At 39.6% G+C, this 25,975-nt stretch overlaps 2 protein-coding genes across 3 annotated transcripts in view; one reads left to right on the top strand and one right to left on the bottom strand.

The window, feature by feature from the left end:
• LOC129699218 (carcinoembryonic antigen-related cell adhesion molecule 1-like) overlaps positions 1-4,793 on the top strand; it is a 41,658-nt gene extending 36,865 nt beyond the window's left edge. For both annotated transcript variants that reach the window (XM_055638845.1, XM_055638838.1), the window contains exons 6-7: positions 785-855; positions 2,281-4,793. In XM_055638845.1, coding sequence (XP_055494820.1) covers positions 785-855; positions 2,281-2,454 — 245 coding nt within the window. In that variant the 3' untranslated portion in view covers positions 2,455-4,793. The remainder of the gene's footprint in view (positions 1-784; positions 856-2,280) is intronic.
• A 1,692-nt stretch (positions 4,794-6,485) lies between these two features.
• On the bottom strand, positions 6,486-25,946 carry LOC129699208 (nipped-B-like protein). The gene is made up of 6 exons (XM_055638830.1): positions 23,146-25,946; positions 20,638-20,711; positions 10,094-10,208; positions 9,834-9,948; positions 8,897-9,076; positions 6,486-7,403 (listed from the first exon to the last, which is right to left on the bottom strand). Exons 1-6 carry the CDS (start codon positions 25,031-25,033, stop codon positions 7,292-7,294), a joined length of 2,484 nt encoding a protein of 827 aa, XP_055494805.1. The 5' UTR covers positions 25,034-25,946; the 3' UTR covers positions 6,486-7,291.
• Between the last annotated feature and the right edge of the window lie 29 nt (positions 25,947-25,975).

The following is a 25,975-nucleotide window of genomic DNA, read 5'->3' as shown; positions in this document are numbered from 1 at the left end:
CTTCAGCCTGCTAAACCATTAAGTAAATCCTGGACTGGCCGAAGAGACGGATGGGGGGGGGGGGGGGGGGGGGGGGGGGGGAGGTGGGGGACTGGAGGGAAGGAAGGAGGGAGAGTGGGAGGGAGAGAGAGCAGAAACTGAAACACGAGAGCAGGTTGGAAAAACAAAGACAACAAAAGCAGTTGGAGGCAACAAAACCTGCCTTGCATAACGCTGTACAAGTGAGTAACAGAAGTTGGCAGATATAGTGTAGTTACTTAGATCTATTTTGCCTTGGTCTTCTTTGTGTTGTTAATGTGTGCCAGCAAAAAAACCCAACAACAAATAGCACGCAGGAAGCATTTTTGAAAATTCCAGGAAATTTGGGATTCTATTTAAGGATTCTTTTGAGGTGTGGAAGCATTGGGTCAATGGGGGAACATACAAACTCCATACAGACAGCACCCATCGACAGGATTGAACCTGGGGCTCTGGCACTGCAAAATAACAACTCTACCGCGGTGCCACTGTGCCGCCCGTAAATTCTGATTGTATTGTATCCAGAGGAGAAAAGGTTCTTATTTTGATTAACTCGATCAGTTATCTGTATACATGTGTGTTTATGGATTCTTTTTCACATACAAAAGTGATTTGTGAAATCCAAGTGTGAATTCCCATTACCAGAACTGCTGATATGTGGCGGGTTTCACTGTATCTGGCTTTCCCCACATTGATTCTGTCTGAAATGATCAAAGTGGTATGTATTTATCTTAATTATATAAAACAAAATCTCACTTTACTATAGGAAGGAAACATCCACGTTCAATTCAGCTTCAGAGATTTCATAAAGATGTCGCTGTGCAAACCAAAGAAGAGGTAAATCCTTATCCATAACTTTATCCTTTTTAAAATTGTATTGAAGGTGCTACGGAATGGTATGTTGCCCATTAGACATTACTTTATTTATTTCACGTTCACAAGTTATAAGAGCATAATTAGGCCATTCGGCCCATGAAGTCTACTCCGCCATTCAATCATGGCTGATCTCTGCCTCGTAATCCCATTTTCCCGCTTTCTCCCCATAACCCTTGACACCCATTCTAATCAAGAATTTGTCTATCTCTGCCTTCAAAATATCCATTGACACCCTCCACAGGTCTCTGTGGCAATGAGTTCCACCGATTATTTACACTCTGACTAAAGTAGTTCCTCCTTTCTAAAATAGTGCCCTTTAATTCTGAGGCTACCTCTGATCCAACACTCTCCCACCATTGGAAACATCTAATCCACATCCACTTTATCTATGCCTTTCATTATTCTGTAAGTTTCAATGAGGGCCCCCTCAACCTTCTAAACGCGATGGGCTAAATGGCCTAATTCTGCTCCTGTGTCTTATGGCTATGGCTGACTAAGCCCCAAAACTGCGCACAATGTCAATGAGCATTTTTGTGGGATGAGTTATGGTGCGGATCAGGGTCATGCTTAACTTGCACACTTCAATAACAGCTGTCAGAATCAAACTGATATTAGTTCAGATTAATTTATTATCAGTTAATATGCAACACTAATTCAATACCAGTGCTGCTAATTTGGAGTTTAATGTTCCAGATTATTATGCATGATTGAACATGCTTAGCAGAAATAAACACTCCTTTCTCACTCCACCCCCTATCCCCACAATGTTGTCTAACCATCTCAAACCATCATGGAATAGGCTTCTGCCTGGACCAACAAAGGATGAAGGTCATGCTCAAAAATCTGCCTAAACTGCAGCCACTCAACACCTATCCCTAATTTAAGAGGTGGGGGTATGGCTGAGCAAATTTTGCAACCTTTGCTGAAGCACCCAGCAACTGCAGTTCATAATAATGCTGATTAACAAACAACAGAGCTGATATGGTGTCTGCATTGGAAATATAGTCAATGGTTAACCCCATATCACAATAGCTCTCCCATTTTCAGGACTTTTGAATTTCACATGCGCTTCCCAATCACCATTCCTGAACTGTGGTCACTTATTACCTACGACATTGAAGCAGAATTAGGCCATTCAGTCTATCCTGCATTCCATCATGGCTGATCCATTTTTCCTTCTCAACCTCATTCTCCTGCCTACTACGTGTAACCTTTGACGCCCTTCCAAATCAAAAGCCAATCATTCTCCGAGAACTCAGAGAATCACCTCTGCAAGAACTTGTTCAATGTTTCAATACCTGATATAATTTTAATATCTGTTGATTAATTTTACTGATTTCTGAATGATGAGTATTATGAATAATATTAGCAATTTCTCATTTATAGGATCTGGAACATGGAAATTACTGGAGCAAAAATATTGATGCCACCTATGCCACCATTGATCATACTAGGCGACTACCTAAACCACCAGCCAATCCAAGAAACACATCCATGCAGTTTACAGAAACTCCCTCAATGAGACATCAACCATATACAAATTTCCATGTGACATATTGAATATGAGTGAACATAATTTGTGAAGTGCAAGAAACATCTAAAACATCCTGGGAAGTGGAACTGTTCAGTCATTTTACTGTTACATTGTTAATAATGACTAAATACAAAAGCATCCAGTATGAAACAATTCAAGTTGTGTTGAATAATTTCAGGAAAAAATATTGACATGATCTAAAGGCCAAGTAAAACACTATATTAAAACAAAGAATATTAATCTAAATCCCATGACATCACAATATAGGGCGACACAGTGGTAGAGTTGATGCCTTACAGCGTCAGAGACCCAGGTTCGACCCTGACTATGGATGCTGTCTGTACGGAGTTTGCACGTTTTCCCTGTGACTGGGTGGGTTTTCTCAGGATGCTACGGTTTCCTCCCACACTCCAAAGATGTACGCTTGTAGATTCATTGGCTTTGGTAAAATTGTAATAATTGTCCATAGTGTGTAGGATAGTGTTAGTGTATGGGGTGATCGAAGGTCAGTACAGACTTGATGGGCCAAAGGGTCGGTTCCTGTGCTGTATCTCTCAAGTCTAAAGTAAAGTAAATATATGTGCTGTCTAGAAATTTAATTTGTTTAAAAGATTTACAACTTTAAAGGGACATCATAAAGGCAGGTGCTGGCCCCTCATGCCTGCCCAGAATTTAATGAAAGCTCAGCTAATTGTTACCTGAATGCCACTTCACTGTACTAACTTCATAATACTTGAATCCTTTATTTAACAACCTGTCTTGATATAGTCAGCAATTGAAACTACACTCCCCATATGGATAGAAAATCCCAAAGATAACTATTCTATGGGTAAAAGAAAATGTTTTCTCATCTAAATCCTAAATAGGATTTTTCAAACCTAACTAGCTGATCCCATATTTAGAGCGACTTCTGGTCCTTGACAACCCAGTCAGGGAAAATATCATCCCTGCAACCAGCTTATCAAACCCTGTAAGAATTCCACTAACTTCCATCCGGCACTTAAATACACCTGGACCATTTCCGACATCTCCCTACCGTTTCTAGACCTCACCATCTCCATCGCAGGTGACAGACTACTGACCGACATCTACTATTAACCCACTTACTCCCATGGCTATCTGGCCTACACTTCATCCCACCCTGCTTCCTGTAAGGACTCCATCCCCTACTCCCTCCGTCTATGCCAGTGGTTCCCAACGTGGGGCGTACGCCCCACAGGGGGGCAATTTGATTTTTAAGGGGGGCAATTGAGCGCGACTGAGGAGGTCTGGGTTTCGATTTTTATTTTTTTGGATTTTCCATCAGGTAAACATATGTAGTTTATGTTTCAGATGTTATTTTGAGTAAATAATTTTTTGGGGGTAAAAAAGGTCTTTATTGTGTAGTTATTACACAATCACCGCGCCATCGCTCTTCATGCACGTTGCACGAAGCGCACGAGGTCATGGGAGAACCTTATTTATTGAATTGGATTTAGAAATGCGATTCAAAGAGCTTTTGCTAAGTTACCCTTATAATATCTATTTCCTCCGTTTCCTCTCAAGGGAAAGCAAGGGGGGGCATCAGGATTTTAGAGGTGATTAGGTGGGGCATGGCCAAAAAAAGGTTGGGAACCACTGGTCTATGCTGTATCTGCACCCAGGATGAGGTGTTCCAAACCAGGGCATCAGAGATGTCCTCATTCTTTAGGGAACGGGGGTTCCCCTCTTTTACTGTAGATGAGGCTCACCAGGGTTACTTCTCACCAGGGTCACGTCTATACCCCGTAACTCTGCTCACTCCTTCCCCGCACTCATAACAAGGGCAGTCCCCCTTATCCTCATATTCCACCCTACCAGCCGTCTCTGACATTTTCGCCACCTCCATCAGGATCCCACCACTGGCCAAATCTTCCCATCTCCTCCCCTTTCGGCTTTCCGCAGAGACCGCTCCCTCCGTAACTCCCTGGTCAATTCATCCCTTCCAACCCAAACCACCACCTCTCCTGGCACTTTCCCTTGCAACGGCAGGAAATGCTACACTTGTCATTTTACCTCCCCCCTTGACTCCATCCAAGCAGTCTTTCCAGGTGCGGCAGAGGTTCATCTGCACCTCCTCCAACCTCATCTATTGCATCTGCTGCTGTACATCGGTGAGACCAAGCGTAGGCTTGGCAATCGCTTCGCCCAACACCTCTGATCGTTTCGCAATAACCAACCTGATCTCCCGGTGGCTCAGCACTTCAACTCCCCCTCCCATTCCGAATCCGACCTTTCTGTCCTTGGCCAGAGTGAGGCCCACCGTAAATTGGAGGAGCAGCACCTCATATTTCGCATGGGTAGTTTGCACCCTAGTGGTATGAACATTGATTTCTCCAATTTCAGGTAGTCCCTGCTTTCTCCTTCCCCCCAACCCCCCCTCCCTTCCCAGCTCTCCCACAGCCCACTGGCTCCGTCTCTTCCTTCTTCCCAGCCCCCCCATCAGTCTGAAGAAGGGTCTCAACCCGAAACGTCGCCTATTTCCTTTGCTCTATAGATGTTGCCTCACCCGCTGAGTTACAATATCTATCTTATGTTTCAATATCACTTCCCATTTTTCTAAAGTTTAGAGTGTCTCCTCATAGGAAAATTTCCCCATACCAAGAATGCATTGGTGTCATCTAGCGAGCCTTCATTGCATTTCTTTTATCAGAAGTATATCCTTCCTTTGGAAGGGAAATCATGCCTACATTATATACTTTGGGTGCAGTCTGTCAGGGCCCTATATAATATCATACCTTTACTCATGCTCTTGTTTCTGTGCAACATCACTCTGGCTTCACAACATTCCACCGTCCTCCATCTGCCAACCCATCAATCTTCGCCAAGTCTATTCCCATGTACTGATTGTTTTTAGCATAATTTACATATATTTACGTTAAAATCTATTATGGATTCCATTTAAACTGCGCATAAGCTTTTAACAAATTGAGATTTTGTGCAATTCATCAGCATCTAACTCTGCCAAAGAGCTACATAATTTTCTACCAGTGCAGTTACTTTCACTTCAGCATTTCCCTGCATGTTCCAATTTACTGATGAAATCAAAATAGATCAGTCGAAGATCCAGATTCCAGCCATTCAACTGAACTCTACCTCACGGGTGTAGTGTTTTCAGTTTTATTAAGCTAAATACATCTGAGAATACTCAATTCAGAAACAATTCTCAATAAGGTTGATGCTTGAAATTTGACTGTTGAAAATGTTTAGGTCAATAAGGAGACCATGAAGTCAACCATTCATTGACCTTATTTTTTGTTCCTCGAATGTCTGCCATGTATTGCACTTTGTAGAGCAACACATTGAAGCAATGATTATTATTTTTTGGGTGGAAGGACAAGCAAGAGCAGGAAAAGAGATGAAATGTTATTGTTGATTTCCAAGGACAGCAGAATTGGAAAGGCATGGATAGACAAGAAAATTGACAATTTTAATCCTTGAAATTAAGTTTTCAGGTTGAAGCAGAGAAAGCAATTAAATTCCCGAGCCTGATCAATCAACAATAATGGTGTCTAAAACAACCATTTAGATCTTTGCGGACAAATGCAAAGCTACCTTTTACCAACAAAAATGACCTAGTTAAGTTCAAAGTTGTACCTCTTTCATCCAGGGAAAAGACAAAATGACACCTTTAATTTTTGATTCTATTTGAGACTCTTGACAGATTTTCATCATTTATAAAGTGAATGTTAATAAGAGATTTGCCAGGCAAGACTTAAAATAAGTTTGGTACCTTCAATGAGAATTTCCTAACCAACTCATTAGCATTACCTTTATTCCTTTAAATGAGAAAGTTCTCCAATCCTATACGAAGGTAATTGCCATTATCATTTAAAATTAAAAATTAAGTTAAAATTAGATTAAAATTATACTTTTAGATTGTTGTAAATTGTAGATTAAACACTAACATATTTGTTTTTCATTGGCCTGATCCAATGAGTTTTGTGAATGTTAATTTTATCTGCAAACATTTGATTTTTCATCAAGCACCACAGGATACATTTCATATTTGGAAATATTTTAAAAGCACAAAATGTAATTGTAGTAAACAATTTTAATTTTAAGAAAATGTAGAAAATTATAAAATACTATTTTTTGGACAGAAGCAAATTTTAATTTTAAATTTAATTTTAAAGCCCGACTTTAATTTTTCATTGAGGAAACTATCAAGCTTGGAGTAACCATGAAATCCTAGCTCCAAATCAGCCAGCTCATCGTCTGCAGCATGATGGTCAGAACATGCAGCCAAGAACTCGAAACTATTATGAAAGTTTCATGGAAGCATTATGACAGTTTATGATTTCAAAATTTGATCTTCATTACAATCTTCACCTAAGTTACCTAATGTTTATTGAGATTATCTTTCTCATCAAATGATTGCAGGTGTATCTACATGATAAAGCACCATATGAGCACATATGTTTTATTATAAAGCAGCTGAACATGCTCAGTAGTCGTGTATGAGTACAAAATAGTTTGTTACTCACTCCAAGAATATAACACAGGGAACATCAAGGAATGTACAATGTACAAAATTATACTGTGAATGGCTGCATCCCTCAGTTGCTTACTTTCAGCAAACAATTTTATTAAATAGGATTTGGTAAAAATAAAATACATTCATAGAATGAAAAACCTTTGTACTTAAAATTGCAAGATACAACAGGTAAAAGCACAACATGTTTGCATTTATCATATACAACACAAAAGTACAGTAAAAAGACAGTATTAACCTATCAATACTGACTTCATTTCCCTTAGATTACTACAACAAATATAATTTATAATATAAAATGTACATAACTAATTTTGTTGAGTTAAAGTGGCAACTTCGAACACTCTGAGTTATCGCCTCGTTCGTTTTGGTGGCACTTCTGTTTTTTGCTTTCTTTTGCGTTCTGGACTTGCTTCTCTTTTACGTCCTTGTTTAATCACAGGGGATGGTTGATTTCGTGATCTGTTGAATGACAAAATTTTATGACATACTGTAGACGCTACAGAATTTTTAAATTTTATTTTATTTTTTAAAATTTTTTAGAAGTACAGTAAGTTACAGTAGTACAAGCCACATATATCTTATTACATTTATTGTACCCCTTCATTTTTTAAGCTTTAAGAAAAGATAGAAATAACGATTTAAGATCTGTATTTTTCATTTTGGAATTTATTCCCAATAAGAGCTCTTCCAACTTCAGTTCAATATTTCCTCAATGGCTTTGCATCTAAATATTTTACAGGATACATTTTTGATTGAGCCTATTTGAAACGCCCCTCATTAATAAAAAGTAGGAACAAGGGAAATGAAGATGCTGGTTCACAGAAAAGGATACTAAGTGCTGGAGTAACTTAGCAGCATCTATGGAGAACATGGATTGGTGACGTTTCAAACTGACTATGTTAGGGGTTTGGGGGAAGAAAGCCGGACGAGACCAGAGGCAGGTTAAATCAGACAGGTAATAGGTGAACACAGGTGAGAGGGATTTATGATTGGTAGAAGGTTGGAACAATGGCTGGAGGTTACAACAGAAGGTGTGGGAAGAACAGATTGAAAAGTTGCAAATTGTGAAAACAGAGGAAGGAATGTCAGGGGAGGGGGAAGGAGATAAATAGGTCTGAATCCAAGTGTTAAAATTTCTGCTAATTTACAATGAAAACATTTCAGGACCTCCCTTTAGCTTTACATTAGAGATGCAGGCCATGTCCTGCAGGTACAATCTTTATTATTTCTTCACCTACCATAACTCAATGACTTGTTAATTCTAGCAGAATGACTGCAATGTTACTGCAATTTCCAATCCAAAGTTATTGATGCCAGTGACAGTCAAAATAAAATATAAATTTACACTGTAATTAGAGCAGACTGCACATTACCAGAAAGCCTTGGGGATATGTAAAGAAACGAGGGTAAACCTTTGTTAATAGTGCAATTTGGAAATGTTTTAACTTAAATTTCATACTCAATTTATTTTGACATGCAAAATAAACTGTAATTCCACCACTGGCACCATGTTGTTTTGTTTAAGAGGGAACTGCAGATGCTGGAGAATCGAAGGTTACACAAAAAAGCTGGAGAAACTCAGCGGGTGCAGCAGCATCTATGGAGCGAAGGAAATAGGCAACGTTTCGGGCCGAAACCTTTCTTCAGACTGATGTTTTGTGTTGCTTTGAGGGCTATCTTCAAGATAAAGAACAGAGACAGCACTATGTGTCATAGTTTTCTTTTATTGGGTTCTACAGGCTTCTCATTCTGCAACTGCTCGTGCTAACTAGATCACATGACTTTACTAAGTCATGCACTTAATTTGCATGTTAAAACCCAGTTTCAATTGTAACAATATATCAACAATACGTACGAACTGTATACAAAAAAGAATATCACTGTACCTCAGTACATTTGACAATAAAGAACCATTTAGTTTGGACCTTAGGGGATTTATAGGACGATCTTACCTTGTCACTGATACTGTTGCTGAAGATTTTCCTGCCTTTGAATCTGGTGTTAGTTTCTCTTTTGCCAAAGTCGATGAACGTCGTTCTCGTTCAGGTACTGACCAATGCTCTTGATTACTTACTTTCTTTGCTGCACGAGTGTTTGGTTTATTCTGGCTACTCGCATCATTTGTCTGGTTTCTTAAAAAGGAAATCAGAGCTATGTATTAAGCATTCACAGCAAAGTTACCCTATGAAGTTAAAGACTGTATAGGTCCAGTGTGGAAATTATCGGATTGATAATTTTTCTTTATAAGGTGTTAAAATAATTCACTTCTGCAATTCCAAGGAACTCTGAATTCATCTGATGCTCATTTATGCACTATCCTGATGGTGAGCTTACATACTGATGCAAAAATAGTACAATGCTTTCTCAATGAATTGCAAATGATCTAAGACAAAATATAGGTACTACAGAATTAGATGTTAGTTCTGCACATTCAAGGTTTTGTGTGCAAATTGACCTGCAGCTTTTAGCTATATGAAAGAGAAACATACTTTACTCAAATTAGACCAGCATAAATAGATTAATTGATAAATTAATACTTTTTGTTACTTGCTAATGCAATATTAGATGCAGAAAGAGTTGGCCTTCTCCCAAAGGGTGAATACAGATTTTCTATAATAGGGCAAATGTAATTTTTAAAAAAGGTCTCACTCCATTCATTTAATTACCTCCCATTGGTTTGATATAATGACAATGGGCTTTTTCATGCTACATCCCAATACATAAGCTCTTTAGATGAAAATAATTATTGCAATTACACAATTAACAATACAAGTACCAACTTGAACAGTTCAATAAATCATGGTAAATTACAAATATGTCAATGGAGGGAGGGATTTATTCAATCTGTCTAAACGGAAGGCGAATCTAATAACTAGATCAGAAAACTACCTTGCTTTTTCTTCAACCTTTGATGTAATTTTGCCTCGAGATTGTGTTGCTTTTTCCTCATCTTGTACTTGAACTAATACAGCTTCAACAGGTTCATCCGCTGCAGATTCTGCCTCTGATGCATAAAAAAAAAATACAGCAAGAAAAAATCTAGGTAACTAAAGGCTTAAATTTCTCCAAGATGTTTGTAATGCAGAAAAGGCCTCATGTTTGCTCTCCATAACTCAAAAATGAAAAGCAGAGATTACAGTTTAATATACCTGATTGAAGTAGTCTCCTTTTAGGAGAATTTTCTACTGGAGTGTATGGACGCTTGGGTTTCCTTTCTCTTTTAGTGGAACTTTGCTCTTCAGCACCTTTGACAGATTCACCAGTCTATTTTGGAAGGAAAGGCTGCATTAATAGTTTGCATACGATTCCTTTAAAAACAAGTTACATCCGAGTATAAATGCCACTGAATCACCATTTTGGTCCTTAAACAGGTTTCACCTGCTAAGATATCTATGGAATCAATGAATTTTTATGAAAGGTTCAGTCATTACAATACAGTAATCTGTCTGTAAACTATTCACAACTTTACAAGTAATTGATTGCACAATGCACCAATAACCATATAACATATAACCATATAACAATTACAGCACGGAAACAGGCCATCTCGACCCTACAAGTCCGTGCCGAACAACTTTTTTCCCTTAGTCCCACCTGCCTGCACTCATACCATAACCCCTCCATTCCCTTCTCATCCATATGCCTATCTAATTTATTTTTAAATGATACCAACGAACCTGCCTCCACCACTTCCACTGGAAGCTCATTCCACACCGCCACCACTCTCTGAGTAAAGAAGTTCCTCCTCATGTTACCCCTAAACTTCTGTCCCTTAATTCTGAAGTCATGTCCTCTTGTTTGAATCTTCCCTATTTTCAAAGGGAAAAGCTGATCCACATCAACTCTGTCTATCCCTCTCATCATTTTAAAGACCTCTATCAAGTCCCCCCTTAACCTACTGTGCTCCAGAGAATAAAGACCTAACTTATTCAACCTTTCCCTGTAACTTAGTTGTTGAAACCCAGGCAACATTCTAGTAAATCTCCTCTGTACTCTCTCTATTTTGTTGACATCCTTCCTATAATTGGGTGACCAAAATTATACACCATACTTCAGATTTGGTCTCACCAATGCCTTGTACAATTTTAACATTACATCCCAGCTTCTATACTCAATGCTCTGATTTATAAAGGCTAGCATACCAAAAGCTTTCTTTACCACCCTATCTATATGAGATTCCACCTTCAAGGAACTATGCACGGTTATGCCCAGATCCCTCTGTTCAACTGTATTCTTCAATTCCCTACCATTTACCATGTACGTCCTATTTTGATTTGTCCTGCCAAGGTGTAGCACCTCACATTTATCAGCATTAAACTCCATCTGCCATGTTTCAGCCCATTCTTCCAAATGGCCTAAATCACTCTGTAGACTTTGGAAATCCTCTTCATTATCCACAACACCCCCTATCTTGGTATCATCTGCATACTTACTAATCCAATTTACCACACCTTCATCCAGACCATTGATGTACATGACAAACAACAAAGGACCCAACACCGATCCCTGAGGCACTGTAAAAAGCATTGCATAGAAACATAGAAAATAGGTGTAGGAGTAGGCCATTCGTCCCTGCACCGCCATTCAATATGATCATGGCTGGTCATCCAACTCAGTATCCTGTACCTGCCTTCTCTCCATACCCCCTGATCCCTTTAGCCACAAGGGCCACATCTAACTCCCTAAATTACCTAAATGCATATTTAATATTAAGAAGCAATTGCCAGAAGTTTATATGACCAGTACGCACACCTAGATGTTTGACGCAGTGAATTGAGACTAATTGCAATCAGCAGTTAATACATTCATCAACTGGGCTAATGTGAGGAATAACAATCGGAATAGCCATTAGTGATGAAATCATTACAAAGTTTGGGCTACTGCCATGGACTCCAGGAGTGAAGAACATTGGATAGTACAAAAAATACTATAATGAATGAAAGACTGGCAGAAACCACACCATAATTATTTACAAAAGGAAACGGGCTGTCATATCCTAGCATTCCCAATTAAATTACAACAGAACACTCCACCATGGTCTCAAAGTATCAGAACATCTAATGCATAAAACATGATGACGATGATTAAACAATTAGCAATGCTGGACCAAGACTAATTTTGTAGGGTCTTGCAAGTATATAATTTAAACAAAGTGACAATTGCATTCTTGAACATAAACTCAGCCTTGTAAGATCCTAAGTCATATACCAACTTCATAACTTCTAGGAACAGAATAAGGCCATTTGGCCCATCAAGTTCAATCATGGTTAATTTATCTTTTCCCCTCAACCCATTCTTCTGCCTTCGCCCCGTAATCCCTGACACCCTTATTAATCAAGAATCTGTCAATCTCAGCCTTAAAAATATTCATTGATGTCTTCCATGGCCGTCTGTGGCAGTGAATTCCACAGATTCACCACCCTCTGATTAAAGACATTTCTTCTCATCTCCTTTGCTGAATCTACTCAACTAACTACTTGGGCGGCACGGTTGCACAGTGGTAGAGTTGCTGCCTTACTGCGCTTGCAGCGCCAGAGACTCGGGTTTGATCTCGACCACGGGTGCTGTCTGCATGGAGTTTTCCCCGTGGGTTTTCTCCGAGATCTTTGGTTTCCTCCCACTCCAAAGACGTAGAGGTTGGTAGGTTAATTGGTTTGGTATCGGTCAACATTGTCCCTAATGTGTGTGTAGGATAGTGTTAGTGCGGACTCGGTGAGCCGAAGGGCCTTTTTCCATGCTGTTTCTCTAAACTAAACTACTGAACAACTTCTCATAAATCCACAGAACAAAATAGGATAAGAGGATTTTTTCCACTTCCTCCATCTTGAAGAGACTGAATGAGGCACACCACTTCCTGGTTTTATAGTCCCTCTCCCCTGCCGCCAGCGGGGGCAGCAGAGAGAATGGGGAATTTTGTAAAATCATTAATATCTCTGTCATTTTTCATCCACTGGAAAAATCCTTGGCACACATGCGGCGGAGGGGGGCTCTGAGCGAGGTGGCCAAAAATGACGGCCGTAGGTGGCGGCGTTCTCTCGGAAGTCGCAGCACAGATCGCCAAAACCGGTCAAGAACAGACTTTTAGTAATATATAGATTAGGCTCCATCTACTACATTGAACATGATGCCAATTTGAAAAAAGTATTAGACTGTGCTAAAGACATCCATCTTAAGCTCAACCCTCTAAAATGCAACTTTCTTGTCACAGAGGTCAACTATGTCAGACACGTATTCATCAGTGATGGCCTCAGACCGGACCCCTCCAAGACCACTGCCATCAACGAGATGCCAGCTCCCACTGACAATACGAGTTTACCGAGATTCCTGGAAATGGTCAACTACTTGGGGAAATTCATTCCCAACGTCAGCGATATATCTGCTCCCCTGCGAGAACTGACCCACAAGGACACTGCCTGGTCCTGGTTTCCACAACACCAGAGAACTTTTGAAATCCTTAAATTCCAATTCGCCAGTGCTCCAACCCTGGCCTACTTTGCTTTGGAGTTGCAGGTGACGCACGCGTGTGATGCATCCCAATATGGACTTGGCACTGCTAGTCTACAGACTACCACCGAAGGTGACTGCAGACCTGTTGCTTACGCCTCCCGCACGCTATCTGAGACTGACAAAGTTATGCCCAGATCGAAAAAGAATTGCTTGCTGTGGTTTTTCCCTGCACAAAAGGACTTTATTTTTGGCAAGTCCGTGACCGTGGAAACAAACCACCATTTGTTGGTCACCATTCAGAACAAACCCATTCCCGCCGCTCTGGCTCGCCTGCAACGAATGATGATGCAGCTACAGTGTTTCGATTTCACCACCGTCTACAAAAAGGGCATGGACATGCACCTAGCTGACATGCTATCAAGAGCCCCACGCAAAACCTGCGAACAGCCCTCAGAACATGACCAGTTCACAGTAATGATGGTGTCGTACGTACCCACTGAATGCCTAAGCAGCCTGGCAGAGCACACGGCTGCAGATAAAACTCTGCAACTACTGACCTCAGTCATCCGGCGTGGCTGGCTGGATAAACAACATAGTACCCCACTTGCGATTCGCCCAAACTACCTCGTTCGCAACGAACCGGTGCTACAGGACGGGGTCATAATCAAGGGTCACAAAGCAGTCATCCCAGCTGTTCTTCAGGACAAGTACTTTTATGCCATCCTCAGGGGCCACCCCAGTGTGGAAGCGATCTTACAACGAGCATGTTTTACTGGCCCGGTATGACCGAGTATATACGTGAAAAAGTCGAAGCCTGCGCCATCTGCAACAGTTAACGCCACACCAACAGAAACAACATTCGAGCTGCCCATCGCGGAGCACCTCCAGACCAGATAGCTGCTGTACTTCTCAACGTCGCGGGATCTGAAGCTATTCAACGAGCTGAGTGGTTCTACAATGCCCCGACTGTGATGGGTGACAACAATGAGGAGATCACCACTCAAGAGTCTATAAATGACCCAGTCTGTTTAATGAACAAGTTCAGACACCTGTGTGAACTTCGGACCAACATGGTTATGGAACACAACAAATTCTATCAAAAAAACCAGCTCCCTGGCGAGCCTGTCGAGGCTTGCATTACCATAAAGCACATTGCAAGCCGGTGTCGTTTTGGAGTTCGTACATGGTCGATTCAAATGGAGGGACTTACCTGCGAAACCGTCAACACCTTCTACCAGTGAAGAAACCCCAACCCACGATCCTGTACCCGGATGTTCCTGGACTGTGTCACCGCACGACCGATATTCTCTTCTCCCCGGCACGGCATGTATCCTGCTTTCTCGTCACCACGGTCGGTCCCCCAGTCTCCAGTCTCACCACACCCATCTCTTGGATCTCTGGTGCTCCAACAGCCCCCAGTCTCATAGTTCTCGCGGGTGAAGGATGGAGATGCGAGCTTGTACTGTACGCGTGCGGGTCGCATTTGCAAACCTACCTTTAGATACGGGAACTATGCTTAACCTGCTCCAGTGCTGAAGCGACTGCCTATTCTTATAGACGCCTGCTTGTAGTGTAACTTTATTATATGCTAATAAACTTGTTGGATTGTTACGGAGTATTTGTTAATAGCTCTACAGGGTGTGAATATTGAAATTCAGTTCAAGACTATGCAGTATCTGCTCAGTCTAAAAACAGACATGTTTGGTTCTTTCATGCTAAGATAAATAAACATCTTCATCCATGATTGAAAACTATCAGGCTGAGTAGTAAGTCAGTCGAGGCAAACACTGGGAGCAGTCAGCATGTGAACAAGTAATGAGTGAAAAATCATTAACCACCAACGAGTAGGCAAGGGCTCAGTGCGATAATGTGGAGCCTGCAGGAATTAATCGGAAATGTTTAGGACAGTCCGGACTGTCTTATGAAGAAAGACTGGATAGACTTGGTTTATACTCTCTAGAATTTAGGAGATTGAGAGGGGATTTTATAGAAACTTACAAAATTCTTAAGGGGTTGGACAGGCTAGATGCAGGAAGATTGCTCCCGATGTTGGGGAAGTCCAGGACAAGGGGTCACATCTTAAGGATAAGGGGGAAATCCTTTAAAACCGAGATGAGAAGAACTTTTTTTCACACAGAGAGTGGTGAATCTCTGGAACTCTCTGCCACAGAGGGTAGTTGAGGCCAGTTCATTGGCTATATTTAAGAGGGAGTTAGATGTGGCCCTTGTGGCTAAGGTGATCAGGGGGTATGGAGAGAAGGCAGGTACGGGATACTGAGTTGGATGATCAGCCATGATCATACTGAATGGCGGTGCAGGCTCGAAGGGCCGAATGGCCTACTCCTGCACCTAATTTCTATGTTTCTATGTCTGTAAGATCTCATCTGCACATGTTAAACCAACGAGGCAGGTCAGACACACAAGGAAAGTGACTTTTCTATTCCCGTTTACAAATGTGGTAAATGGAAATTGTTGAAACAACGTAAAAAAACCCCACTCTCAATTAGATCCCACCGAGTTGTAACCTCCAACAAATAGCAGTATATGTAACCAACTAAATGTAATCGTTAACGACATTCAATTTTCTGACCTACGATCGTAGTTTCAAAATAAGGGAGGTCATTTTGGTCGGATACGAGGTTAAATTTCACTCAGAGGATGGTACATTTTGGAAGGAAGTTCGAGAAGGTTGGGGAAGCGTGCCTTTGAATTAATTGATGACTTTCAGGACATTAATGGAATCAAAGGATGTGTGGCTAGTACAAGAAAATAAAAAATCAATCACAATCCAGATGAATTATCTACAGCAAGGTCTGGATCTGGATCTGAATGTAGAACGCTGAAAAGCTCTAGGTAGAGCATTACTCAGCACTGGACGTGGGACAATTTTATACTGGACAATTTTTACATTTTTTTATCAACCCAATTAACCTACAAACCTGTACATCTTTGGAGTGGGGGAGAAAACCAGAAGATCTCGGAGAAAACCCACGCAGATCACGGGGAGAACGTACAAACTCCATACAAAAGCACAAGACTGCCTGGTCTAGTTGCCCAAACAAGGATCAAGATATTCCACTTAAATACTAACCTCTGTGGTAGACTCAAGTATCTCAGAAAGGGACTGGTTGCAATAACAACTCGAGAATCGGAAAATCACCATAAGGTCATAAGGGATAGAAGTAGAATTAGGCCATTCGGCCCATCAAGTCTACTCCGCCATTCAATCATGGCTGATCTATCGCTCCCTCCAAACCCCATTACCCTGCCTTCTTCCCATAACCTCTGACACCTGTACTGATCAAGAATCTATCTATCTCTGCCTTAAAATTATCGACTGATTTGGCCTTCACAGCCTTCTGTGGCAAATAATTCCTAACCTGTTGAGCCAGTTACTTTCCAATATGAAAATCTCAAATTACTTTTAGTTACGACAAGCAATATTTCTGACTAAAATGTTTGCTCATTGTAGTAAATGAGAACTCCGATTTTTTTTTGTTATTGTTTGCCCATACTTGTGATGTCTATTATGGCAAAATGCAGTTGGTGTGTGAAATGGAAGTGGGAAGAAATGTTGCGAATGGATTCAGGTTTCAGGTGAATTGGTAATTATTAACATGGCGACTTCAGAATAGGCCTTGGATAAAGTTTCAAAGCAATACTTCAAAAACCACTACCATTTGTACATAGTATTTTGTTGCTTTCACAGAGGATCAGTACCATCAGAAGCAGCTTATTTTGCACCCAGCCATCTCAATAAAATCCGTAGGAGTAATTTGCCGTTCAAATTGCTAAATTGGGTTACTTTGGGTGAAAACGTCTAAAGCATCTAAACAGATCGTTAGAAATGATGTCAATTTCACAACGATGAAATAAGTCTTTGGGCTTATGACTCAACAATTCATGAATTTAATACTTACGCAACTGCTAATGGTTTTGGTGGAAACATTGTCAATGTCTTCACTGAATTCATTCATCTATTCCTGCAAGGAGAGGTTGGGTGGCCAGGGATGTTAGTAATTCTGGCCTGCTTAAACCAGGTTGAATTCAAATTAAGCAGCACATTTGGTGAAGGAGCAACAAATTTGAATTAACTAAAAATTTGAAGCAGAAATACATTTTCATCAGATTTAGATTACGAGTTGAATCCAATTATAAAGATTTAAAATGATTTGCTCTTCCCTATGGAAGAGGTTATGATTAATATAGGTTTGCAAAAATTAACATTTTTTGAGGAGGTAACAAAAGTGATATGTGAGGGCAGTGGATGTTGCCTATATGGACTAGGCTAAGGCATTTGATGAAGTCCCTCATGATGAGCTGATCCAGAGACCTACGCATTACCAGAGATCTATGCATTAGACCCATGGCGACTTGGATGTTTGGATTCAAAACCAAATTACTCAAAGAAGACAGAAGGTTGCGGTAACTGTCCTCCCTACGTGATTGTTAACAGTAGAACGTAGAACGCAGAGGACAGAATAGTTGCGGTTAATGGGTGTTATTCTGGCTTGAGGTCTGTTTCCAGTGCAGTTCTGCAGGATCCGTGCTTGGACCTCTTTTGTTTGAGATCTATATAAAAACATCTTGGATGTAAATGTAGATAGTTTGGTTTGTACGGTTACAGATAACATCAAAATTGGTGGAGCTGCGGACAGTGAGGATGACTGTCAAAATATACAGCAGGATATAGATCAGCTACAGAAATGGCAGATGGAGTTTAATCTGAGCATGTGTGAGGTGCTGCACTTTGGGAGGTCGAATATATGAGGAAATTACCCAGTTCATGAAAAGACCATAAAGAGCACCGATGTACAGAGGGATCTTGGGGAACAAGTCCATAACTCCTTGAAAGTGGCAAACAAGGAAAAAGTGGCAACAGGAAAAATCCGATTATCCACAGTACCTTACAAATCTGTAGACAAGTGAAGACAACCCTTAAACTGAGAAATGTATCTCTTCTCTCACCAATTGCCACCAATTCTTCGTCCAAGCCATCTATTCTAGACAAAACGTTCACACATTGGGAAAGATTAAGAATCTAAAAACTCGGGAGACCTTTATGAGATAGGAACTCTTCTCTCATTTCAAGAATTACAGTCAAAATATCACCTGAAAGGTAATCAATATTTTAGATATCTTCAAATTTGAGACTATCTGAAATCATATACCCAAGACTACCAATCTTTACTGCCAGACACACTAGACGAATGCATGAATAGAAACTCGGATTCAAACAAGTTAATATCATATCTGATTAACACCCGTTTAAATATAGAAATCCCATCGTCAGAAGTAATTAGAAGAGCTTGGGACGATGAACTCGGCCTAAAAATTCTAAAAGACAGATGGGAGGAAAACCTTCTATATATACACATTTGTTCGATTAACGTTAGGCATTCGTTAATTCAATTTAAAAAACTGTACAGACTCTATTATTCAAAGTCTAAACTGAATAAGATCTTTCCAAATGTATCTCCTATTTGCGATAAATGTCTTCTCCAGGAAGCAACTATAACCCATTCCTTTGTCTCTTGTATAAAGTCACATAATTTTTGAAGAGGAATTTTCAAAAACATTAAAAACAAAATTGGATCCCGATACGGAATTGATCATTCTAGGTACGTCAGAAGCCTGCTCTGCTATCATTATTTCAAAGACGTTTCCTTAATTATGGCTTGATAACAGCGAAAAAAACTAATACTCAAATTTTAGAAACATACATCAGTCCCTACTTTTAAGATGTGGATTATAAACATCTCGAAAATATTAGACTTGTCTTGGCAGAAAAAACAGCTCATTTTTCGAAGACATGGTCACCATTCATTGATTTATTACAAGGATAGTATGGTACAACACAACTTTGATTTAAATCTAATTACGGGTTGGGTGAGGTGGGTGGGGAGGGATGCGAAGCAGGTATATCACCACTTTTTTTATTTATTTCCCTTTTTGTCCTTTTATTTTTCCTATTCCTCTCTTCTTTCTTTCATTTATTCACTCTTTGGCTACACCACTTTGGTAATCTAGGGGTTCTATCTTTGCGAACTTCACTTTTTCTCCTTTCTTTTCTTCCAACTATAGCTAAAAGTATAAAGTGAAGCTGTACAATAACTGTATTATTTCATATGCCGTTGGTTCTATTTTTGTACATTTGCTTCTAATAAATAAAAATTTAAAAATAAATAAAGTGGCAAACAAGAATGCTATTCGTATACATTGGGTATGTAGCGAAGAATTTCAATGTGCCTAGTCACATATGACAATAAAGTATTCCATTCCATTCAAGTAGATAAGAGTAATAAAGAAGGCTTATGGTATGCTTGCCTTCACTGATCGGGCCATTGAGTGTAGGAGTTAGGAATTATTTTTACAACTTTATAGGACATTGGTTAGGCAATAATTGGAGTATTGTGTGCAGTTCCTGTCACCCCAATACAAGAATGATGTGAAGGCTTTGGAGAGGGTGCAAAATAAGTCAATTAGAATGCAGGTCTGATTAGAAGGTATTGGCTATAAGGAGAGGTTGGACAAACAGATTATTTTCTCAGGAACATCAGAGACTGAGGGTAGACCAAACAGAAACATATACAATTACGAGAGGTATAGTTAGGGTTGGTAGAATCTTTATCCCGCAAGATGGAATTGTCAAACTAGAGGGCACAGCTTTAGATTGGGAGGCACAAATTTTAAAGCAGATGCACAGGGCAAATTGTTTATTTAAACATAGAGACTGGTGGATGCCTGGAATGCGATGTCAGGAGTATTGGTAGAAGCAGGTATGATAGTGGCATTCAAGAGGCTTTCAGATCAGCACATTGGACAGGCAGGGTATTTGGGGGGTGGGCGAGAGAATATGGATCATTTGCAGACAAAAATAAGTTTAGCTTGTCATGTTCAGCATGGACATTATGGGCTGAAGGGCCTGCCCATGTGTGTGCATTTTAAAGGTTTTGAAACAATTGGGAGACTGGTTTCAAATGATTGCTGATTCAATTTATCCACTGTGAAAGCATGAACAGGTTAAATATTAGATAATGGAAACTATAAAAAGGATATGGGATAGAGATAGTGGTACAGTTGAAGAAGCAATGGTTCTTATAACCTCCTGTTATTGGAAAAAGCAGGCAACATACTAGATGGACATCGCATGGAAGAGGAGATACATTTGTTCCACCCCCTATGACTGGGCCACAAAATCATATAATTTTTTCCAGGCTTGTAAACTTTCCAAAATGCTACTTACAACATCTTCATCTTTCAATTCACTTTTGGCACTTGTGTTGATTTCTGGCAGGACATCCTGGTGTACTGGCAATTCTACATGAATGGGTAAAAACATTAAGAAAACCTATGATAGCATTATTAGTTGTCATTCTCTCAACCATAAATTCATACAAAACAATCATCTATATGGAGGATGGAAAAACCCCAAAGTGCTAGAGGAACTCAGTAGATCAGATAGTATCTATGGAGGGAATGGTCAGATGGTATTTAAGCTCGAGCTCCTTCAGACATGGAGTGGGCGGTGAGAAAGCTGGAAGAGAGATGGGGATGAAGCAAAGCAGGCAAGTGATAGATATACAGTGCCATTCATAGTGTTTGGGACAAAGACCCATCAATTATTTATTTGCCTCTGTACTCCACAATTTGAGATTTGTAATTCCCACCCATTTAAGGGCACCATAATGGTTGGGACACATGGCTTCACAGGTGTTTGTAATTGCTCAAGTGTGTTTAAATGCCCCCTTATTGCAGGTATAAGAGAGCTCTCAGCTCCTAGTCTTTCCAGCACCTTTGGAAACTTTTATTGCTGTTTATCAACATGAGGACCAATGTTGTGTCAATGAAAGTCAAATAAGTCATTATGAGACTGAGAAACAAGAATAAAACTGTTAGAGACAACAGCCAAACCTTAGGCTTACCAAAATCAACTGTTTGGAACATCATTAAGAAGAAAGAGAGCACTGGTGAGCTTACTGGTGTGAAGATGGTGGCGTATGGTAGAGATAAAAAGTAGAAAAAAAGATCTGAGATAAGAGTAAAATGCAAAGCTGAACACAGGGATCTGGATAGAAGAGACAGGGGAAGGGAAAAAGGGGGGGTAAATGGAAGAACAAAGAGCTGGGACAGGTTGGTGGGGGGTGGCAGATGAGCATATGGAGTAACATGACCTGGCGATGGGAGTAATGTGCACTCACTCAGGAGGGGTTATTACTTGAAATTAAATAATTCAACATTTATACCTTTAGGCTGTGGATAATTGTTAATCTGCAATTTGAGAGGGAGAAGGTGAAATCGGATGTGTTGGTATTGTAGCTGAGCAAAGGGGAAACAGAGGATTTGGATGCTTTGCAAGAACACCAGAAGTTAACTAAAAAGGCAATAGGGGGAGAAAATATGAAATAAAGGTAAACTAGCCAATAATAGCAAGAGATTCTTCAGATATAAAGAATAAGAAAAAGAGTGGAAGTTGGACCACTGGAGAATGATGCAAGAGTGATAACGGGGAATAAAGAAATGGCAGAGGAGTTGAATCACTTTTTTTGTATCAGTCTTCACAGTGGAAGACACCAGCAATGTTCCTAAAATTCAAGAGAGTCAGGGAGTGGAAGTTAGGAGTGGCTATTACTTGGGAGAAGGTGCTATGGAAGCTGAAATGGCAGAAGGTGGATAAGTCCAGATGGACTGCACCCTAGAGTTCTGAAAGAAGTGGCTTTAGAGATTGTGGAGGTATTGACAGTGATATTTCAAGAATCATTTCCCTTTTATCCCCCGAGCCCCATCCATTCCACCCATACCCCTTCCTCTGGCTTTACATTTCACTCGTCTTCTTTCCTTACGACACACTTTGTCTCCTTTTCACCCCCAGCCTTTGTCACCATCTGATCTGCAAATCACACCCCTCTGCACACTTCTATCACCCATCACCTTGATCACAGTTTTGCTCCACCCCACCTCTCGTATCGTTTACTTCCCTCTACTCCAGTCTAAAGAGTTCCGACCTGAAGCACCATCTTTCCATTCCCTCGACAACTGCTGCGTGACCCGCTGAATGCCTTCAGTACAACTTTTGGCGCAGGATTCCAGACTCTGCAGTCTCATGTTTCTATCTATCTGGAGGCCCACTGTAAATAAATCATTCTATGCACAACCTTCGCCAAGTCAATAAATAAATAAATAGACAAATAGATAAATAAATAAATAATTTAGTTGATGTGTATATATATAATTTAGTATATATAATTTAGTTGATATATATATATATATATAAAAGTTAGTTGACAAAAATAAATATATAAAAAAAAAAAAAAAAAAATCACACTGAGATCAGTCAAGGGCATCTATCATGGGCTATGGGGGAAGCTGCTTAGCTTATCCTGAACTTATCAAAATTTGAACCGTGAAATCAGTTATGATATCAGGTTTGTCTTCTCAGTTGTGGATGCTTCTTCCGCTCAGGTTTAAAAAAAAAATGCCAAACAGGAAGTTTAAAATAATAGCAGAATGAATAAATATTCCACAAATATAGACAGCATGACTCTACCTACAACTCATTGAAAGTTTGCTTTCACAAATACACAGAACGGGAAAGAACAATCAAGAACATCTGAACTGCAGAAACTCTAATTAATTCTAATTTTCCACTGCTGTTAGAATATATTGAATGTTCCAAGAACTCTAAAAAATAGCAAATTAACAATTTTTTGAACATTTAATGGTTCATGCATTTCATGATTGAATTCTTGGCTACCTTGTGACTCCACTTTTGAAGAATCGCATTTGGAGTCCATTTCTTCATCTTGATGCTTGTCACCCAATTCTTCTGCAACATTTTCTGAACTATGAGCCTTTTGCTTTCCAGGACTTTCCACAGAGGGTACAACAGATTCCGGTACACTAGAAGGTGCCTCATAGCTAAATGTTTCATCGAGTGTTGGAGTAGCCGGTGAAGAAGGATCATAATGAACAAACTGTGCTTTATTAGCAATTGAATGGAGAAGCCCAGCATCATTCATTGTTGGTGTACCAGGGGAAATGGTCTCACAAGGGGTATTTAAAGATTCATGTTGTTCCACATTTGGAGGAATATTTACCTTATTTGGTCTTACGAGTTGGTCATGAGCTATTTTTTTACTTTGTTCTTCATCTAAAAATGTTTTACATTCAGTGTTTTGTACAATTTCAATCTCCTTTTCTCCCATGTTTATATCTTTCAAAGGTCCCGCTTCATTCTTTTCATCTTCAAAGACTTTTGTTCTTTCCTCTAATTTGTCTTCAGCTTTTATCAAACTTTCTATGTCCACTAAATTTCCTGGAGTGTTGTGCAGAATTTCCTTACTATCTGATATGCTCTCTTTTGAGTTCAACTGGGAATTTTCTGTTTCAGTTCTTTTTTTATCATCAATCTGATCAGTTTGATCTTCATTTGATCCTGACAGCGTATTTTCAGATTTTTCTTTTGTATCACTTATTTCATTTTCTTCCAAATGATTCTCTTTTAATTCCAAACTTTGAATACCATTTTTTTCTTCTACTATCTCATTACTTTTAATATTTGTTTTCAGGTGAGCTTTGGATCCTGACTGATCATTCCCCACTTTATTTCTCTCGTCTGTTTCATTACTTTTGGCAATTTCTGTCTGCTCCTCATTGTTTGCCACATTTATAAAGTTAGTGTTCTTCTCTCTGCTTTGTTCATCTTCCATTGTTTCAGGCTTGGACATAGCAGTTGGCGACTTAATCGCTTTTTCTTCTAAAATCACATTACCCTGAAGTTCTTGCACTTGATCCTTAGAACATGACCCAATATTTTCAACATCATCCTTCTCTAATCCTTTCCGATCGCCTTGTATTTTTTCTTTGGACTTTGCTTGCATAGTTTCAGAAATGTCTTTAGATTTAGATTGAACATTTTGTAAATCATTCTTCTTTAATTTTCCTTTTTCACAGTCCTTAATGTTTTCCTTTCCTTTCTCACTGGATTTTGAGTGAGATGTTTCAGAATGTTCCATGGATTTTGAAAGAGTATTTTCATATTTGTGCTTCCTGTCCGTTCCTTTTTCATTGATTTGAATATTTTCCTGCACCCTGTCTTTGTGTTTTGATCGGGAACTATCAGAATGCTCCTTAGATTTTGATCGTGAATGTTCAGAGCGTTCCCCAGACTTGGGCCGAGTACTTCCAAATTCGCATTTTCTTTCCATCTTCTTTGTGTTATCTTCCTGCAAGTCTTCTTTGGATTTTGAACGTGATTTTTCAAAATGTCTGATTTTAAAGTCATGCTTCTTGTCAATTCCTTTCAAAGTGCCCTGAGCAGAATCTCGCCCCTTTTCTTTTACTCTTGAGTGCGAGCTTTCTGAATATTCCTTCGGTTTTGCACCAGCATTTTCAGAACTATTCTTCTTTTCCATTCTTTTTTCACCTTGGACAGCATCTCGCACTTTTTCCCTGGATTTTGACCGAGAGGCATCAACATTATCCTTAGACTTAGGTCGAGTGTTTTCAGAATCACGCTTCTTTTCTATTCTCTCTTCATTTTGAACATCTCCCTGCAATTTTTCCCTGGATTTTGATCTAGCGATTTCCGAATGTTCCTTGAATTTCAAGCGAGCAGTTTCAGAATCATGCTTTTTCTCCATTCCTTTTTGAATATATTCATCATCTTCCTTGGACTTTGATCGTGACAATTCAATGCTTTCCTTTGTTTTGGATCGAGAGCCATCAACTCTTTCCTTATATTTTGACAAGGAGCTTTCAGATTCTCTTCTCTTTCCTATTTTCCTCTCTCTTGCTTTATCTTCTTGCAAATCTTCCTTTGATCTTGACCGTGAATTTTCAAAGTTCTTCTGTTTATCTTTATTTCGAACATCCTCCTGTACAGTTTCCTTTGATTTTGACCGAGAGATTCCAGATTCATTTTGATTCTCTTTGACTTTCTCATGACTTCTTGTGTCATCATGCAATTTCTCTCTGGATTTTGATCGGGAGTTCCCAGATTCACCTTTCTTTTCTTTTACTTTTCATTACCTTTCATGTCCTCCTGGAAGCCTTCCTTAGATAATGATCGAGAGCGTTCAGCCATGTATTTCTTGTCTTTACCTTTCTCATGGCTTTTCTCATCTACAGTATTTTCCCTAGATTTAGTTCGACCATGTTCAGAATCATTTTTCTTTTCTCTGCTTTTAGCATCTTCATGTATGCTTTCCTTGAATTTGGAGCACGAGTTTTCAGAATAATTTTTTTTTCTCTTTCCATTTTTCACTGGATTTCACATCATCTTGTGAGTTTTTCTTTGAACTTTGGCCGCATGCATTCAGATTCATTTCTTTTTTCTTTGTTTTTCTCATGACCCTTTGTATCTTCCTGTGTATGCTCCCTAGACTTTGGTCCGGAGCTTTCAGCAGTATATTTCTTTTCTTTCCCTTTTTCTTCTTTTAGTTTTGAGTGGTCCCTAGATTTGACATCTTGACCATGTTCTTTTATTGGTAATTCTGCAGAATCTGTTGAAGAAATTAGAGCTTTGCTGTCACGCGATGAGATAACCTGATGGCAGCTGGTTTGTGACATTGTCCTCTAAAGCA

The sequence above is a fragment of the Leucoraja erinacea genome, chromosome 1 (genome assembly GCF_028641065.1).
Source record: "Leucoraja erinacea ecotype New England chromosome 1, Leri_hhj_1, whole genome shotgun sequence".
In the NCBI taxonomy this organism is placed as follows: Eukaryota; Metazoa; Chordata; class Chondrichthyes; order Rajiformes; family Rajidae; genus Leucoraja; species Leucoraja erinaceus.
This window is presented reverse-complemented; position numbering and strand designations above follow the sequence as displayed.

Coding starts and splice junctions, on each gene's coding strand:
- LOC129699208 (XM_055638830.1), bottom strand. CDS start 25,033: ATGGAGAAAAAGCATGATTCTGAAACTGCTCGCTTGAAATTCAAGGAA. Junction 10,209..20,637: donor AATTGAAAGATGAAGATGTT/GTAAGTAGCATT, acceptor CTTCCAAAATAG/ACTGGTGAATCTGTCAAAGG. Junction 7,404..8,896: donor GCAACAGTATCAGTGACAAG/GTAAGATCGTCC, acceptor GTCATTCAACAG/ATCACGAAATCAACCATCCC.